The sequence below is a fragment of the Carassius carassius genome, chromosome 42 (genome assembly GCF_963082965.1).
Source record: "Carassius carassius chromosome 42, fCarCar2.1, whole genome shotgun sequence".
NCBI classification, from domain to species: domain Eukaryota; kingdom Metazoa; phylum Chordata; class Actinopteri; order Cypriniformes; family Cyprinidae; genus Carassius; species Carassius carassius.
In genome coordinates, this window is record NC_081796.1 from 17,426,509 (window position 1) to 17,446,563 (window position 20,055).

Here is a 20,055-nt window from a genome sequence, read left to right on the forward strand (position 1 = left end):
AAAAAGAATTGCATTTATTCAAAAAAAGAAAAACATCTAATAATATATATTCTAATAATATATTTTCTTAACTATCACTTTTTATCAATTTAACACATGTTTGCTGAATAAAAGTATTGATTTTATTTAAAAAAAAGAAAGAAAAAAAATTACTGACCAGTAGTGTATATTGTTATTACAAAATATTTATATTTTAAAAACATAGCTTCACTTTGTTTTTTTACTTCTTATTCATCAAAGTATCCTAAAAAAGTATCACATGTTCTGAAAAAATATTAAGCTGCAGAACTGTTTCCAACTTTGATAATGAATCATCATATTAGAATGATTTCTAAAGGATAATGTGATAATGATCCTAAAAAATCAGCTTTGCATCACAGAAATAAATGATAATTTAAAGTATAATAAATTTAAAAACAATTATTTTAAATTGCAATAATATATCACAATATTACATTTTTTTCTGTATTTTTGATCAAATAAATGCAGGCTTGATGAGCAGAAGAAACTTCTTTCAAAAACATTAAAAATAGTAATGTTTCCAAACTTTTGGTCTGTATTGTATATATATATATATCCTCTCTTTCTCTCTCTCTATATATATTTCAACACTCTTATAAATAGGAAAATGTATACATGATGATGATGATGATAATAATGTTTTAATATCAATTATTAATTTATGATGTATTAAAACCACAAACTGTTACATAAATACCAAATTTATTAAAATCTGTATTTTTCAGTTACGCTATGAAAGTGCAAAGTAAAATCCTCTTTTTACAACACTTAAGCTCAAGATAAAAAAAATTAACGTTTTACCACAAAAATAAAATAAAAATAAAATCGTAAATGACAATATATTATTATTCATGATAGTAATGTGTTTTATGATTTAAATTAATCCCCTACTGACTCCTTATGTGAACTGCAGTCCTGGTCGTTCCCAGCATGCACAGCAGGGCTATTAGCGCTTAGCTGAACAAGAGCAGAAGCAGACAGAAGACGACAACAACAACAGCATGATCCCAGCCAAGCGCCAGGCTGATGTAGTAGTAGGCCAGCCATGGACCCCGATAACGAGTATCAGTACATGGCAACAAAAGTATGGCTCTTGCTGACTAGTCATCTGGCTCGATGAGGAGGTTGATTTTATTACTAAACGTGCAGTAAAGTGCTCATTGTTTCTCAAGTGTTTTAAAATATACTGCTGCTAAATATCTCGAGTCTATGTGCGAGTGTCTTCCGGCGGGAGCAGCAGCAGCAGCGGTGCCATGAACAGTGGACTCCCAGCTCCAGCTGCTCCGCTCGGGGGTGTCGGAATACCCGGTTTGAAAGTGAAATTCTGCCGTTATTATGCGAAAGACAAGACTTGTTTTTACGGAGATGAATGCCAGTTTCTGCACGAGGACCCGTCCATGGCGAGCCTTTCTCTGCACGGTGGTGGTACAGGTGCTGGCGGCGGAGGAGGAAGCCCCGTTTCTTTATCTCTCGCCGGAGGAGCAGTGACGGCGGCAGCATACGTGCTTGGAAGTAGTGCAGCCAGCGGCGCTCCGGCAAACGTTCCCAAAAAGAACGATTCTCTCGCGGGAACAGCTATGGAGGGACAACTATTGTCCAGTAAGACTGCACTGAGGCCTAACATATCCTGTCCTCTGTTGTTGTTAGGTTACGGGACCACACGGCGGCTTTTGTTTAAATCGAGGCCGTGGATTTAGCGGCCTAAATTTCGTTAACAAGAGAAATCAACATGTTACTTCACAGCGCGCAAACACTTTTAAACGAAAGACGGAAGTACTAAAACAACCGATGCAAAAGTGTTTAGTTAATCCTCTGCCTGGTTTCTGCTGGTTCCAAAATGTTCTTCCAAATGCACAAATTGTATAGTGTTTGATAACTTTTTTTCGTTAAAATTAAACTACCTATTAGGTTTTAACTGCAATACTTCTCCGTACAGACTACTGTCTTTTAAAATTACAATCGTTTTACAATTTCACTCGTTATGAGAAACTACTGCTTATTATAGTACTTATTTTAGTAGTTACTAGTATCTGTTCCAGTTTTCTAGTGTTAAATGAATTGATCATAGTAGGACTGCCATTCAGATAATATTGTGTTCCAGCTGTTTTATAGTACTAGTAGTTGTTTAGTAAAACTTTAAAATAGCTGTTGTGGTTAGTCAGTACATATGACAGGTAAGGGTGGAGAAATAGAAACGGTTGCAAAAATAAATGTTACTAGTGACAGCTTGAATAGATAATTGTGTCTCACAAATAGGTACTAAAAATGAATGTCATAATAAATACTATATAGTATTTAATGAATACTTATTAGTGAGAGTTTAAAAAGAGATCATCATTAATATTTGAATACATACTAGTCCAAAGTGTGTAGTTACACACATTTCCACAGAATTCAGTGGTAAAAATGTGTTAAAGGGATAGTTCACCCAAAAATGAAAATTATGTCATTAATAACTTACCCTCATGTCGTTCCAAACCAGTAAGACCTCCATTTATCTTCGGAACACAGTTTAAAATATATTAGATTTAGTCCGAGAGCTCTCAGTCCCTCCATTGAAGCTGTGTGTATGGTATACTGTCCATGTCCAGAAAGGTAATAAAAACATCATCAAAGTAGTCCATGTGACATCAGAGGGTCAGTTAGAATTTTTTTGAAGCATTGAAAATACATTTTGGTCCAAAGATAGCAAAAACTACGACTTTATTCAGCATTGTCTTCTCTTCCGTGTCTGTTGAAAGACAGTTCAAAATAAAACAGTTTGTCATTTCCGGTTCGTGAACGAATCATTCGATGTAACCGGATCTTTTTGAACCAGTTCACCAAATCGAACTGAATCGTTTTAAACGGTTCGCGTCTCCAATACGCATTAATCCGCAATTGACTTAAGCTGTTAACTTGTTTAATGTGGCTGACACTCCCTCTGAGTTACAACAAACCAATATCCCGGAGTAATTCATGTACTCAAACAGTACGCCGAGCGAGATAATGACTCGTTCACGAGTCAAGAACCGGTTGCATCGGTTTTCGGATCACCAGTAGTTCTTTTGGACAGTTCGATTCAATAAACCGGTTGAAGAAAGCGGTTCACTGGTTCTTTTGCGCTCGACGTAATGGCGTCATTGGCGATGACTGCAAGCCTTCGGTTTACCTGGGCTAATAACATTAGCACAGAATCAGTTCAGAATCAATCACCAAAAGAATCAGTTCGGTTCAGACGCTCTGTGTGTCGGTTTGTCATTATCTGGCTCGGCATTCATCTTCAGTTCTCTTTTCACAGCAGTTCAGTCAGTGTACTGTTTGAGTAAATGAATTACTCCGGGAAATTGGTTTGTCTGAACTCAGAGGGAGTGTCAGCCACATTAAAAAAGTTAACAGCTTAAGTCAATTGCGGATTAATGCGTATTGGAGACGCGAACCGTTTTAAACGATTCAGTTCGATTTGGTGAACTGTTTCAAAAAGATCCGGTTACATCGAATGATTCGATCGCGAACCGGATATGACAAACTGCTTTGTTTTGAACCGTCTTATAACAGACACGGAAGAGAAGACAATGCTGAATAAAGTTGTAGTTTTTGTTATTTTTGGACAGAAATGTATTTTCGATGCTTCAAAAAATTCTAACTGACCCTCTGATGTCACATGGACTACTTTGATGATGTTTTTCTTACCTTTCTGGACATGGACAGTATACCGTACACACAGATTCTAAATCTAAAATATCTTAAACTGTGTTCCAAAAATAAACTGAGGTCTTACGGGTTTGGAACAACATGAGGGTAAGTTATTAATGACATAATTTTGCAAATTGGGCGAACTAACCCTTTAACAGTGACCGTTTGTAATTAATAATTGGCTTGCCATAGAAAAACACCTGCCATTGTTCACAGGCAAGATTGAAGCATCTTTATAAACTTAACAGAATAGGAAACATCTTGTTTGCCAGTGTTTTGATGACACTTTAGAAGAGTCTTATTGCATTTTCACAGTAAAACGGGAAATTATGTCAACTGGCTCTTAAAACTTTTTTTTTTTTACTCAGTAGAAATTCTATGGAACTTGCTTTTAGGAGATCACATTAATCTTTTAAATATACTGAAGCTGCCATTCACGGCATTATTTGAATTATTTAATTAAATTGGAAAGATGCTTTCATAAGACTTTGTGCAAGATATTGTGTAAACAAAGGGTTCACATGTGCTTTTGCTTTATTGCAGTCCCTGGGATGGAGGGAGGTGCTCTGAATGATGGCAGTCTGACCAACTCGTACTTCAGCAGCACCTTTATTGGGGTCAATGGGTTTGGAGGCCCAGCAGAGTCCAAATATTCAATGATGCAGGTAACATGACCACTAGTGACTGTGTGGTGATATGATAAACAGGAAACCAATAGATAATACTAGCAACAGGGTCCGTCAAGTTTAGCACACAGTGGTGATTCATTATGGGACGCTTCACATGTTAATGGTTGCTTGCGTTTTTAGAGGATGACCAGCAGTAGCAGTTCTCCAAGTCTGCTGAACGATGGTGCCAAGAGCTTCACCCACAGCACACATGGTGAGTTAAAAATTTTTGTTTTGGCAATAAAGCTGTCATGGCAAGATTTAAAAACCTTTTCTTTTTGTCTGCTCCACTTTTAAGATCCAGTAAATTCCCCAGTGTCGTCTCTCTTCTGTGATTTTGGTGGTTTGAGCATATCACAAAGAAGAAAGGTGAGAGTTTAACATGTCAGTTTATGCTGTTTGCATTGTCCTCTGACTGGCTATTTTGTTGATGGAAGAATCACTTGTATTTCTGTCATCTTTCAAGAACGTATAAGAGAATAAAAATGGTTCCAACTTGCATTTTGGTCAGACTAGTCATCCAACAACTGACCAGTTGATTAGTGAGTTTTAAAAAAAAACATTTTTTTTTTTAGCAGGGGGGTTTTATTACTATGCTGACATCATGACATCTTTTAACTTTTCGAGAGTTTGCACAGGAAATCCCGTAAAGGGATAGTTCACCCAAAAAGGAAAATTATGTCATTAATGACTCACCCTCATGTCTAGGGCTGGGATAAACGATTATTTTTTAAACGATTAATCTAGCGATTATTTTTTTCGATGCATCGATTAATCTAACGATTATTTTTTCAGACCGATTTGATTTTGATTATCTCCCCATTAATTGACTACTAACAATTTATACATGTTGATTTACATATCTGAATGAAAAAAAAACATCAATTCCTTAACATTGCAATATATGTTTATTGCTCTTAAAATTACAAAATAAAAGACTGACTAAGAATGCATTACTTTGCACTTGTATAGAGATAGCATTCAATAAAACCTTGAAACCTTGAAAACACATAGCTTACTGAACACATAGGGCCTAGCTTACTGAAAAAAGAAGTTCTTTCAGATGAAAATAACAACAACTTGATGTCTAGTATTCAATAAAAAAGGTCACCCAAAATACTTGTTTAGAGCAATTGAAAGAATACAGTATGTAAATGTAAACTTGAGGGCTTTAAGCTAATACAGAGAGTGCTTTTACAAAAAAAAAAAAAAAATTAACAGTGGGAGCCAGCAGCCTGTCATAGAGAAAAATAATCTCCGAATGCTCCACGTGAAACTTTGGCGTTCCGCCCTTTTTCTATCGTGTCTAATGATTTTGGTTAATATGCACAAGGGAGGGAGAGAGCAAGAAGCGCTCGTGTAGTTTGAAGACTGTGAGTGTGCGAGCGCGCGTGTAACTTTGGTGTTTCGCCCTTTTTCTATCGTGTTTAATGATTTTGATTAATATGCACAAGGGAGGGAGAGAGCAAGAAGCTCTCGTGTTGTTTGAAGACTGTGAGTGCGCGCGCAGCCGGGGCTCTCTCTCGTACGCGCCCTGTCACTGTCACTCACCGATCAAATAAGGCTTTGACAGCCGCCAAAAAAAAAAGATCAATGCAGAAAAACCCCTGGATTGGTTATATAACGTTGGACAGAATGTTGATCCGGCCATCGCGTATATTCAGCGCACATAAGGTAAACGTTTTGCAAACATTTTTTAGAGAAATAAAAACAGGTCGACGAATCGATGCGCATATTTTGCGTCGACGTATTTTTTGCGTCGACGTCATCGATGACCTCCACGCGTTGTCCCAGCCCTACTCATGTCGTTCCAAACCTGTTAGACCTCTGTTCTTCTTCGGAACACAGTTTAAGATATTTTAGATTTAGTCCGAGAGCTCTCAGTCCCTCCATTGAAGCTGTGTGTACGGTATACTGTCCATGTCCAGAAAGGTAATAAAAACATCTTCAAAGTAGTCCATGTGACATCAGAGGGTCAGTTAGAATATTTTGAAGCATCGAAAATACATTTTGGTCCAAAAATAGCAAAAACTACGACTTTATTCAGCATTGTCTTCTCTTCCGTTTCTGTTGTGAGCGAGTTCAAAACACTGCAGTTTAGTGATATCCGGTATGCGAACGAATCAATGGATGTAACCGGATCTTCTTGAACCAGTTCACCAAATCAAACTGAATCGTTGGAAATGGCTCGCGTCTCCAATACGCATTAATCCACAAATGACTTAAGCTGTTATCATCAGCTCCTCAGTTCTCGAATCGGACGCGTCTGACAGAAACGGTTCTTGACTCGAGAACAAGTAAATATTTTGTACGTTATCTGGCTCGACTCAGTGTTCATCTTCAGTTCTCTTTTCACAGCAGTTCAGTCAGTGAACTGTTTGAGTAAATGAATTACTCCAGGATATTGGTTTGTTTGAACTCAGAGGGAGTGTCAGCCACATTAAAAAAAGTAATTTGTGGATTTTTACATTTGTCAAAATGTATTTTCGATGCTTAAAAAAATTCTAACTGACCCTCTGATATCACATGGACTACTTTGAAGATGTTTTTATTACCTTTCTGGACATGGACAGTATACCGTACATAGGTTTTCAATGGAGGGACAGAAAGCTCTCGGACTAAATCTAAAATATCCTAAACTGTGTTCCAAAGATGAACGGAGGTTTTACGGGTTTGGAACAACATGAGGGTGAGTCATTAATGACATAATTTTCTTTTTTCCATGAACTAACCCTTTAAAGAAAAGTTATGAAAAATTGTTTCATCATGGTTACAGCCATATACGTTTAGACGGACATCAGTCGCCATTGCATTCCATCTGAAATTGCATTTTAAGACTCTGTGTCAAGGTAAAAACACTTTCTCCAAACTCCTGTGCTGTGTTTCATTCCATTGTGCTCCATCTGGTTGTTTTTGAATGCAAGAACAAGTGTTATGTAAGAACCTTCTTTTAGATGCCATGGACTCCCAAATATGATAATCTTAATGCAAGAGACCCTCATCCTAAAATTTTAAATTAGGTCTTTATGTATCTAGACCCAATTTCTTATGAAAAAAAGAAAAAAAACATGTTTATTATTATTAGAAACATATTTATGGTTCTATTTTTAGTTACATTAATATTTTCTATACTACTTTTAATACTATACTGTACTATGTATTTATTATCAGATTTTATGGACCAGCCTAATAATACAGGTGTTCTTTGAGACATTTTTAATAAATGTTGCTTTGCACATCCCTAACTTGGAAAAAGTTGTGCCAATGCCAAAATAACCGTGCCAAAAGATACTTTCTTAGAGGTGTTAGAGTGAAAACATTATGGTTCTATTTGTAACTGTGATTCTATTTGTATCTATGATTCTTTTTCAGGCTCCTAACCCCACAGCCAGTGAGTTTGTCCCTAAAGGGGCCCCACGGATGGCCTCCATGTCTCAGACGGCCGTGCCAGCATTCAACTCCCCGATCTTCCCTCATCCTGGCTTGAGCAGCTCCACAGCGGCAGCTCTTGCACCTGGTCAGTGAGTCACTCCCAGAAAGTACCACCTGGTGTTCTGCCATTCTGCGTGTCTCTCTATTATTATTTTTTATGCTTAGTATTTCTATTCAGTCTTTTAATATGTGTGATCTTTTATGCTGTAAATCTGGTCAGTGTACTCTGTGTTTAATTTAGGTTTGAATATGTCGTTTCTTGGACAGGTATGTCACTCTCTGCTGGGTCATCTCCTCTTCATTCCCCCAAAATCACCCCTCACACCTCCCCAGCTCCCCGGCGGCGCAGTCACACACCCAACCCCAACCCAGCCAATTACATGATGCCCACCAATGCATCTGATCAAGGAGGTGGAGCCCACGTGATCCAAAAGGAGACAGTGGGTGGGACAACCTACTTCTATACCGACAACACCCCTGCTCCTTTGGCTGGAATGGTATGGTCCATGTAAATCAGATTTTGCTGTGTTATATTGTGATTACCTTTACCTGGTTTACCTAAAATATCCAATGTACTCTTCTCATTTTCAGGTGTTTCCAACATATCACATGTATCCACAAACGGCACCTCATGTGGCGTACATGCAGCCAAAAGCCAATGCACCATCCTTCTTTATGGCTGACGAACTCCGACAGGTAATTGTCGATTTCTGCCCTCATTTGTTATCCAGTGTTGTTTAGAAGTTGATTGTCATCTTTCACGTTTTTATTGTAATACAGTGTCTTTTTTGTCTTGTTTGTAGGAACTGATTAACAGGCATTTGATAACAATGGCACAGATAGATCAGTCTGAGAACCCTGGTAAGGATGTGGTTTGTCTATAATTGTCATTCAGTGGACACATCCACATCCACATCCTTTGTCTGTCTGCCTTTTTTAATTGGTTTGAAAAGCATTTACATTGTTAGCTACCTTTGTGCCATCTCCATCATCTTTCTATATACGCTTGAAGTGTTTATTTTGGCGAATATGTGTTTATGAAAAGGTGTGTTGTATGATTGAAGTCGTCTGTTCCATCTCTCCTTCAGGAGTGCCGTCTGAGGTAGACAGTTACCACAGCCTCTTTCCCCTGGAACCCCTTCCCCCACCAAACCGTCTCCAGAAAACCAGTAACTTCAGTTACATCACTTCCTGTTACAAGGCAGTCAACAGCAAAGATGACTTGCCTTACTGCCTCAGGAGGATACATGGTGAGGCACTAAGTATTTGTATGTGCAACTGTTCCTGTAGGGTGTTTGAATGTTTGTTTTTTTTAATTCAGTTTTTACTAAAGATGAAATCATTTGAAGTTCAGTATTTGTTTTAAAGTGCTTATGGAAATGGAAGTACCTAGATTTAATATATCTCCAAATATTAAAAATTGGAGAACTAAAACATTAAACAGTCGCTTGGCGTCTTGGCAGCACAATGCCATGTTGTGTGTTAGTTTTTTGGTTTACTATTCACGTGTGTAACTTTAGAAATGTCTTTGTGTGCTTTCACAGGCTTCAGGCTGGTCAACACCAAGTGTATGATGCTAGTAGACATGTGGAAGAAGATTCAGCACTCAAATACTGTGACTCTTCGAGAGGTCTTCACCACCAAAGCATTTGGAGACCACTGTACGAATATGTGTGGTTTTTTGTTTTGGTTTCAAGTGCGTGTGCATGTCCAAACTATTATGCAACACAGCTTTTGGTTTTGAAATGATCCATTTGATTTTGGGTCAGTTTTTTATTTAGTCCTGTTTATTAATTTATTAAAAAGTACTTAAAAACTCAAAATGCTAGTGGGAGATACCGGTATGGTCACATTTTTTTAAATTTGAGTACTGACATCGGTACTTTTGACAGCACTAGATGCTGGTGTCATTGACCCTTTTGGAGTCTTTACATATATGATCGCGTTTATCCTTCCCAGCACTGGTATTTTCCTATGACTTCCATGCGGGGGCGGAGACCATGTTCAGCAGGCACTTCAACGATCCGGCAGCAGATTCTTACTTCACAAAGAGAAAGTGGGGTGAGTTGTTACTTGCTTTGTTGTTTGTGTTTGTGTGTGAGAATAGAGCCGTTAGATACAGAGTATGTCAAGTGTTTGGTGGCAGTTGCATCTTCCTGAATGTGTAGAGAGGAAAGAGGAAGGAGCGGTTGAAACTGATCCCGCCCCTGGGTTCAGTACCTGCAAGCTCAAGACTGACAGAGGAAGCAAAACCCGGGGATGATGTTTAGCTATAAACAGCTGCAGCGCTTACGGCAGCATAAACCACAGTACAGCTTCAAACCACGAAATGTGTGTTTATCAGGATGGGATAAAAAAAAACAAACAAAAAAAAAACAAATTATATTAACAAGTCACAACATCTAAAAACACACACGTATTCTTATACACTGATATAAAATTGTAAATAATACCTTGATGTTAAACAGTTTTTAAAATAACTTTATTTTCTTCCATCAGGGCAGCATGAGCTCCCTCCTCCACGGCAGCATGCGGGCCTCTTACCGGAGTCGCTGATTTGGGCATACATTGTCCAGCTGAGCTCAGCTTTGCGCACCATTCACACAGCTGGGCTGGCCTGCAGGGTCATGGACCCTAGTAAGATCCTTATCACTGGAAAGACACGGTACAGCCACATGCATCTCGCACATTTAAACCAGAACTTCATTCATGCAACTGCAAGGTATTGGTTGACTTGGTATGAAATGTTTTGAAATTAGTAACGTTTTGCACATTGAAGCAAATATTTGCTTTGTTTCCCCCTGAACTACTAACCAAACTGTGCCAACGATAAAATTACTAGCAAATTAACTAAAGACAAAGCACAGTTCTGTAGAATCTTCATGTAGTTAACCAACTTTTGAAATGAATAAAGGTCAAACAGATCGGTGTTCTGTGGGGCCCTTATTTTCTAGCCATAAATAGTGAATGGAGAAGTTCACTTTTAGATTGTTTTTACTCTTCCTTTATTATATACTGCCTGTTTATCAGGTTCTCACAGCAGTGTTTGCACAAAAAACATACATGCAAACACGAATACTACTAAATATTTGTTGTTTCTCTCTTTAGGTTACGAGTTAACTGTGTAGGAATGTTTGATGTCTTAACATTTGACAATAGTCAGACCAACCACCTGGCGCTGATGCCCCAGTACCAGGTACTGAACCTCTCCTTTACACCCAAACACAGTGTGTGATACACCCATCACATCCATAACTTGACTGTGGATCTTCATTTAATCCGGTTTTGTTAAATTACCATTCAAAGGTTTGGGGTTGGTGAGATTATTTTAATGTCTTATGCTCATCAAGGTTGCATTTTTTTGGACCAAAATACAGTAAAAATTGTCATATTGTGAAATAATATAAAAAAAACATATGTTAGTAAATTTTTTAATGTAATTTATTTCTGTAATTCAGCTGAATTTAATTTTCAGCAGCCATTAATCCAGTCTTCAGTGTCACATGATCCTTTAGAAATCATTTAAATATGCTGATTTGGTGCTCAAGGAACATTTCTTAAAACAGTTGTGCTGGTTAGAAAATGACATTTCAAATAAATACTTCACTTTTGAACTTGGAAAAAAAAGTCAAAATTTATTTTAAAAACCAACAGTTTAACTCTAAATATTGGATATAAACCAACAAGTTAAATATAAAAGTATTTAAAACCGGTAAGTTGTTATATTTGGAGTAAAGTTTAATTAAACCATATAGTCACGCAGCGCTCTGGAACTGCACTCCCAACGAAATGGACAAAGTGTATAATCTGATTCATAAATATGAAACCTTTTTGACATCATTGAAAGTATATAATGAGTGACTGATACCTTCTTTGTTATGAAATAAACTTGTTTCGCATTGAGTTTGAAGTTTTAACAGACATTTATTTTTAAGATCTGAAGTATTGTTGTATTGTTCAGTATTGTTCAGGATGGCTATAAAAGGCCATTCAAAATAATATTTAAACTCACATTAGACACTTTTTATTTTGAATAAAGCACATAATCAGTACCTGAGATTATCATAGTTTGTAAGCTGTTGTTCCAGCCGCAGTGTGGCAAAAATAGATACTTTGCATGTCATTTCTAAAATAGAAACTTTGCTTGTCATCCTTGCGTCTGATTAGGACAAAACTTTGATTAACTTGGAAAAGATACCTTTTATTGCGTGTTGAAGCGTTCCGTGTAGTTAGGACATGGTATAACATTTATTTTTGTCTTGTTTGTTTGTCGTTTTACACTTTTGGTGTAAACTGTTAGTTTCATCAGTTGCTGTTCCTTTTTGTGTCCATCAGCAAGCAGATCTCATCTCCCTGGGGAAGGTGGTGTTGGCTTTGGCGTGTAACTCTCTAGCTGGCATTAAGAGAGAAAATTTGCAGAAGGCCATGGAGCTGGTGTCAATCAACTACTCATCTGACCTCAAGAACCTCATTCTGTGGGCCTCTTTCTCTTTCTTAAATATTTATAGCTTAAATCCTCTCAAAGTGGATATACTGTGACAGTTTGTGAGTCTGTGTGTCATGTTAAGAATAGTTAACATGTTCATGCACTCATATATTCACACTTTATTACATTAGTTTGAATGTGGGGCCACATCTTATGGTCATGTTTTGATCTTCAGGTACCTGCTCTCAGAACAAAGCCGTCTACGCAGTGTCAATGACATTATGCCCATGATTGGAGCACGATTTTACACGCAACTTGATGCCTCGCAAATGAGAAACGATGTCATTGAGGAGGACCTTGCCAAGGTATTCAAATTTCAAGTTTATAGTTTCTATCCACCTTATTTTTTTACTTAAGAATGTCTGCAGCCATTTGCAAATTTGACGTGTTTCTGGCTTCCGGTGTCATTTGCTTTAATTTTTTTAATTTTACAAAACAGCTTGTTATGCTGCTTGAAACTGCAATGTGATGTGTTTTTTTTTATTATTATATTATTTAAATGTATTGTCTTAATTATAAACGCACTGGTTTGAGCCGCAAACATTTTTCCCGTTTACTGCTCTTTGATATTCTTCTCATATTTCCCTATTTGGTTGTTAAGTGATGACGTAAGAAGCGCTGTTTCCGGGTCCAAGCCTCAACTCGCTTCAGTTGAGAATTCGACCTCAGCAGCCGTTTATGAGCACTGTTTATTCATATTAATAATTTAAGCTAAACGCTTTCAAACTTACGGTATACACTACAGTCTCCGTGCTCACAGCGTCCCAAACACAAATAATTTTTATATATATATATTTTTTTTATATTTATTTTATTTTATATTCATTGTCTGGCTATCTGGGACTTCGGTATGGAGTTAAAGGTTAAGATTATAACTTTTTCGCTAGTATTCTATTACATTGTGAGTTTATATTAGAACCTTTTGTTGTTTTCTCCTGCTAACTGAGAAGCGCTGCTACGGGACGTCAGACTTAACAAGCGAATAGAGGCTCGCACATTCATAAACAGCTTACATTCACGTTGAAACATCAGGGGGAAATACCAGTGTTTCAAACAGAATGATGCTGTTTAATGGAAATATTTAATGTATAGTGTTTAAGTCGGTTTATAATGAATGAATGTATTTATTATTTTTAAAAAATACTTTATTTTTTTGAGTAATGATATTGACTTACATTTCACAAACCTACTTATGAGCAGTTCTTGGTTTATTTACAGCTGGATGTCACAGAGAATAAAAATGTGCAGTTCACCGATATCCTAAAAGAGGTTTTGATACTTTAATCAGTGATTCATTCAGAAGATTTGTCAGACTAGTTTAAACAAACAACTGACTTCATTTGTGATTCATTAAAAGAACCAGTTTAAAAGAATCATTCTTTTTTTTTTAAATCCGACTGCACTAGTTATGCTGTGCTGTTTGTTCTATGCTGTGCCTTATTTTCTCTTACTTTGTCAGTCTTTTTATCGTCACTTTAAATTTAGAGACACAACTAGGCTGTAGATTTGCTATTAGTTCAGAAAATAAAAATAAAGACCATTGCAGAACATGCTATTCAATTTACCCAGTATGCCATCATCTAGTGTGTGCTGAACTTGCACTGGATGGGGTGGAGGTGTGATCACTGCTGTGAATATCACTGTGATATTTGGGATGGTTTCAGCTGTTATTTTTTCTGCTTTCCTCATTTTGAACACTCGTATCAGATGTGTGAAGACTTTTTTTGCTCCACCCTGTTACAAATGCCTACAAACATGCATTGTTGTATTTAACCCCTTTTGTCATCAAGAGGACAGACCATTCAAATGTGTATGTCTCCTGCGTTTGTTTGACGCTGTGCTGCATGTGATGTGTACGGTGGCCGAGAGAGCTCAACGCACTGCAAATAGACAAAAAACACCTGCAAATTAAGAAAACAACTTAATCAATTTGACTACACACATGCAGCAAATACTAGAGCCCGACCGATATATCGGCCGATATGAGCTAATTGCATTTAAATCGGCATCGGCGTTTATAACGGCCGATGAAACATGAGAAACAGAGTCTCATTCTTCACTCATGTTATGAGTGTTGCATAGTGTGCCCACCAGAGGGAGCTCTGCAACTCCCCAGTTGACAACAGAAGAAAGCTATCAGCCAAGCCACAGGAGGTGCACTCTTTTGATGGTGAGTCTGTCGTTCGTCATGTGAAATGATTGTAGATTTAGTTCATACACTGTATATAAAAACAGTGTGGTAGTTCTAGCTAACGGTCCTATCAATATCACTTCTAAATATTCTGTAACATCACTTACAGCCGCTAATGCATTGCTATATTAGATTAGCAACAAAGCTAATACCATGTTTATCAGTGGAAGAGCGCGAACGTTAATAAGTGGTCAAACTATAACGTTAGCTTTTAACTTATTCTAAATATATCTGCAGATAATATATCTAAATATATCTGCACATTATGACCGCGTAACTGTGGCAGGGGGCCGGGTGTAGTCAATGACTAGAAGTTATGTACAGCGTGCCTCGAAAAAACAGCAACTGTTACATTACTCTAACGCTAATATAGCTTCCTTTTTTAGCAAGCCCCTTAAATGCTTGCTATTAACTTGTTTGAAGGTGGTTCTTCTTAAAATTGACAGCGGTGTGTTCATGACACTAACGTTAACCATTCAACTTCGAATTGATTCCGTAATCTTCCGGTAACAGTAGGCTAACTTTACGTTCGCTAGCGCATGACGATGTTTTGATTCAGACTGCACAAACAGAAGAGAAGATATACGGGTCCGTTGTGAATGTGTCTGTGAGAGCAAATAGTGTAGTTACAGTAACTACAGTAGCTGCGTCAGACATGATTAAACCAGAGGGGACATGTAAATAAATGTGAGCTGAACTAGCGCTTTTTTTCTTTTTTACATATTGTTTCAAACCAACTTTACAGACATAACAGGAAAATGTAATAATATTGTTAAATATAAGTAGGTAATAGGTCATACCTATTGCTTGAAAAATACAAAAATATATATATTTCTAATTTTTGCCTATGTAGGAGATCCCTGTTTATTATTATTATAATTCTAATGATGACATGAGTAATGATACATGGTGATATTATTTATACACATACTTAATCTTTCTCTGTCTCTCTTTCTGCCTACAGATGGCTGAAAAAGGTGAATGCTGTAGCAGCAAAGTGTGGGACTATGTCTGCAAATACTTTAACTTTAGTATTATAATTTATTTACAGTACACACACAGACTGTTAAAACCAGCTTCAACTGGAAAAAAAGTAAAAGTGTTAAATGTTTAAAACCAGACTGTTTTTTGATCATTAAAAAAATATATACTTTTGATGTGCAATTGTTTATTCATTGAGACTGTAATCTAAGGCTTTTTTTTAACATAATCCCTTCTGGAAAATGGTTTATACAGCCCACATACATAGAACAGGCAGATATTTTGCTATTGAATGTTGTGTAAGTGCAGTTTATAGGAAATGGGTCTAATATCCAGTTTATTTTTAAAATCAAAACATCGGCTTATAAATCGGCTCTTTTCGAGTTAATATCGGCATCGGCCCCAAAAAATCCATATTGGTCGGGCTCTAGCAAATACTCACAACACAACCAAACAAAAAAACACGCTGCAAATAATGTATTTATTTGCGTTGTGAGCATTTGCAGCACTTGCTATCAAACTGACGAAGATGTGTTCTTGATTTGCCGGTGCCTTTTCTATTTGCATGTGTTTTCTGAAGTTGCAGTTCGTTGAGCTCTCTCGGCCACCGTAGATGTGAGAGCAAATGTGACTCAGAAAGAGGTTTAAATATGATCTGGTTTCCTCTCTTAACTTCCCTTCTCATAATCTGCTGAGTCTCACTTACACAAACCCAAAATAACCTGTTTTTTGTTATTCAAAAAAGATCCATATACATTTTTATTACAACTTTCTGCTTATGCTCCTGTATTTTGCAGGAGGTTCAAAATGGGCGATTGTTCCGCCTATTGGCAAAACTGGGAACGATCAACGAGAGACCAGAGTAAGTCTATTATTACAGCTAGATTATTGAAACTTTACTGAAATGGCAACCTTTTACAGAATACTTTCAAAATGGTTCACTTTAACTTTTAATTTTTGTAGGTTCCAGAAGGACCCAACGTGGTCTGAGACTGGTGACCGTTATCTGCTGAAGCTCTTCAGAGATCACCTGTTCCACCAGGTGACTGAGGCAGGGACGCCCTGGATCGACCTCAGCCACATCGTGTCCTGCCTCAATAAGGTGAGCTTGATTAGATTGTGCATATTCGTGTTTATACTTTAGTCAGGTTAGATACCAAAAACCTGCAGACCCTCATGATTGTGTGGCATGATTAGTGCTGGGCAGTTCATACCAAATACCGGTGTATATTTTCGTTACGATGTTAATTTTGAATATACCGCCATACCGGTGTATTTAATTACTAAGCTTTAGGAACGAACGTTATGATGCGCTGCGGCCGCACGACACTGTTTCAGAAGGACCCTTTACAATGTTGCACTTCTAAGCAGGGACTGCGAGGCGTGGTAAGGGTACAAATAGCAGTGCTCTGGTGTTACGTTATAACGCCTGTTTCACAAATAGTCCGTCTGCAGTGCGTTTAAATGGATTCCAGCTGCACGAGGTTGCTGTCCGTTAGTGCGTTCAATGAGCATTGCGTCTGCAGCAGTGCAGCGATTGTTAACGTACTGAGTCTATTTTTGCTGTGCTGCAGTCGCTGAATTAAAGTGAAAGTGCATTGTTCGTGGGAAAAATGAACATGGATTGACATGGAAACGCAGTCACATGGGTTTTTGGCTAGGTTTAAAACAAGAAAAAGAGCACTTTTAGATAAACAAGGAAAACAATATATATGTTCACTTTTATGGAAGCAGAAAAACAAAGTTCATTAAGACCCGTGGGATTGCTTGTGATAAAGATTTAAATGCAAAATGCACGAGACTGTTTCTGTCTGTGGTGTTTTAATTTGAAATATTTTAACAAGAAAAGTAGGCTAATTATTGTGTTTAAATGTTTTGCCGCTTGCTTGAGCAGCTTATTATACAAACCTAGAAGTAAAATGCGTTGTTTATATTTATTGAGTTTAAACTGTCTATATGAAAGATTGTTACTGTTCTGTGATAAAAGAATGCTGAAAAAAAAAAAAAAAAAAAATATATATATATATATATATATTTTTTTTTTTACATATGAAATCAAAACAATGAACAAATGTTGTGTTTGTGGACCAAACAGATGCGGATCAGTAGCGGACTGCAAACACGTCCTGTGTGAAAGCACAAATGAGTCCGTGCTGCGGACTGCATATGCACTGTAGGCAGATTATGTGTGAAACAGGCGTTACAGCCAAAAAGATGAGCCTGGTCTGTTGTTTGGAGGTTTTTTGGTTTCCAAAAATCCGACGTCAACAAAACATCCATTTTATGCAAGTGCTGTCGGGCTAAAATTGTCGCCAAAGGCGACAACACAAGCTATTTGCTCCAGCATCTTAGCCGCAAGCACATCTTGGAATATCAACCAGCAGAAAATGCTTTGGACACCTGATTATGCATGAAAAAAAAACCCCACGATAAACCGGAAACCGGTATAATTTAATAATCTTAAAGCAAAATAAAATGTAACTGAATTTTCGAATATTTGTTATTCATAACTTCAGCTGTGCTAATTTAACCAATTCATTAGTTTTGTCACTAACTTCCTTTAATTTCTCATTGCAGTTGGATGCTGGAGTACCAGAGAAGATCAGTCTGGTGTCACGGGATGAGAAAAGTGTGCTTGTGGTGACTTACTCAGACCTGAAGCGGTGCTTTGAGAGCACCTTCCAGGAACTGCTGGCCTCCACAAACGGTCCCTTGTAACCCCCAGCCATCCACAAGAGTGGGCTGGAACTGCCTGAAACAGAGCACATTGCACTACAGCCTGGAATAATAGGTGCAGACTGATGATCTCACGACCAGGGCAGAGCCAGCTGGTTGCTCACCTCCAGTCAGATCACTGTTCTGGCCAGAAAAAAAAGTTGTTTTCTAAAGCTTATTTTTTTAGTTTTCACAACAACGCAGCTGCAGAATTATGAACTGAACTGAGAGCAGTGATAATGATTTTTTTTTTAGACTTGGGAACAATGTCCAAAAAATAAGAGACTTCCTGCTTTTATTTTTAATTTTGTATTATTATTATTTTTTTTTTGGAGGATGCACTAAACATTTTAAGTTTCTTTTTAAGTGAGTTGTGTCCCACAGGGTGCGTTGAGGTCTGGGGTCTCACACATGAAATTAGTAGAAAATCTGAGCACTGTTTTTCCACATTATTTCCTTGTGCATTTTTAATGAGGTACTAGAAATTGGGACCGACCACTGGTCATGTGTGCAGAGTCATCTGCTCTGACGGGACTAACTGCTGGGTTGGGAAAACTGATGAGACTGACCACTTATGAATGTGTGGAACCATGTAGTACCATGCCACCACTCCTCGTCTGCTGTAGTTGGCCAACTTGGAGGTGGGAGGGGAAGTTACTGGTTGCGTGCAGTCGAGGGGGATTCCATGACAAAGGGGTGCTCTCTCCTCTTGCTGTGTAAACTTGTCGTTTATTTCAGAATTTCACAACATCCTTTTTCATTTTATGGATGCTTTGTGAAATCAGATTTTGAGATGTATTATCATTGTTTCTTTTGTATTTTTGTTTTTTTAAAGTCAGGCTCTTGTGATAGGAACCAAAGAACTGGACCACGCTAGCAAGGGAAACCAGTTCTGTCTCATTGTGGAATGTCCTCTAATGCCTCTGTTGTGGAGCATCCCAAGTTTGTCATTCTTTCCCTAATTTGTTCTCATTTTCCCGCTCTCCACGCTAGTATTGGTTTGGATGTATCTCAGTAGAGCTCTCTTGTGTTGTTACCGTCTTTCCCTTTCCTCACCAAGTTGTTGTACAGAGATGCATGATGGGATGTTACTTCACCTCACTATTGTGATCTCTCTGGACCAATCCCAGCAGGAAGGTTGGGATTGTATTGGTTTCGTTTTTGTTTAACTATGATTTGACCTACAAATGATGTGACTACAACCGTAAAACAGTTTGGAATTCGCTCAGGTTGATCCCTGACAGGAATATGCCAATGACTGAATGTGTCTGACCTGTCATTGGTGACTGCCCAATCTGTGAGTCAAGGAACAGGTGGGACTTGCAGCACAGATTTGGGTGTGCCACACTGGACTGAGAGGGTGCAGGATACAGCAGGCAGAGCTGAGGATGCTGTAAGTTCAACAATGTACATTTTTCCTCTTCTTTTTTTTATTTTAGTCAACTGATAAGTAAACTAGTTGGTGAACGTGGTGCCAAGCCTGTATCCCTCTCTGAATCACACACAATAATAGACACTTTTTACAGGCCAATCTCACATCATGTACTGCACTCCAGACACACACACACACACACACACACACACACACATATGCACTCATACACCAAATCCTCCTTTACCATCCCAGTACGTTTTATGCCCTTCTTGTGTTTGTCACATTTTTGCAATATTTGTGTGTACAGCAGTATTTTAATAAAGAGTAATAAAAGAGAACATTAGTTTGTTATTAAATGGTGTGATTGTTACTTAAATAGAAAATATAAAACTGCAGCAGCAAGCTTGCAGTTTGGCTCAGATCACAGAGGAGAATGCGAAGCTTTCCAAAACAGATGCTACAAAACTGACCCAGTCTCAGATAAGGTTTCGAACATAGCGTAAAATTCAGG

General features: G+C 37.8%; 1 protein-coding gene across 1 annotated transcript; it reads left to right on the top strand.

Moving 5' to 3' along the window:
• Positions 1–992: 992 nt before the first annotated feature.
• LOC132123979 (PAN2-PAN3 deadenylation complex subunit pan3-like) lies at positions 993–19,882 on the top strand. Its single transcript, XM_059534682.1, has 18 exons — positions 993–1,620; positions 4,240–4,361; positions 4,506–4,578; positions 4,663–4,733; positions 7,737–7,881; positions 8,064–8,293; positions 8,388–8,492; positions 8,600–8,657; positions 8,885–9,046; positions 9,341–9,457; positions 9,756–9,857; positions 10,296–10,461; positions 10,905–10,992; positions 12,132–12,271; positions 12,458–12,587; positions 16,252–16,316; positions 16,418–16,556; positions 18,032–19,882. The coding sequence occupies exons 1-18, from the start codon at positions 1,275–1,277 to the stop codon at positions 18,170–18,172; spliced, it is 2,400 nt and encodes a 799-aa protein (XP_059390665.1). The 5' UTR covers positions 993–1,274; the 3' UTR covers positions 18,173–19,882.
• The last annotated feature ends 173 nt before the right edge of the window (positions 19,883–20,055 follow it).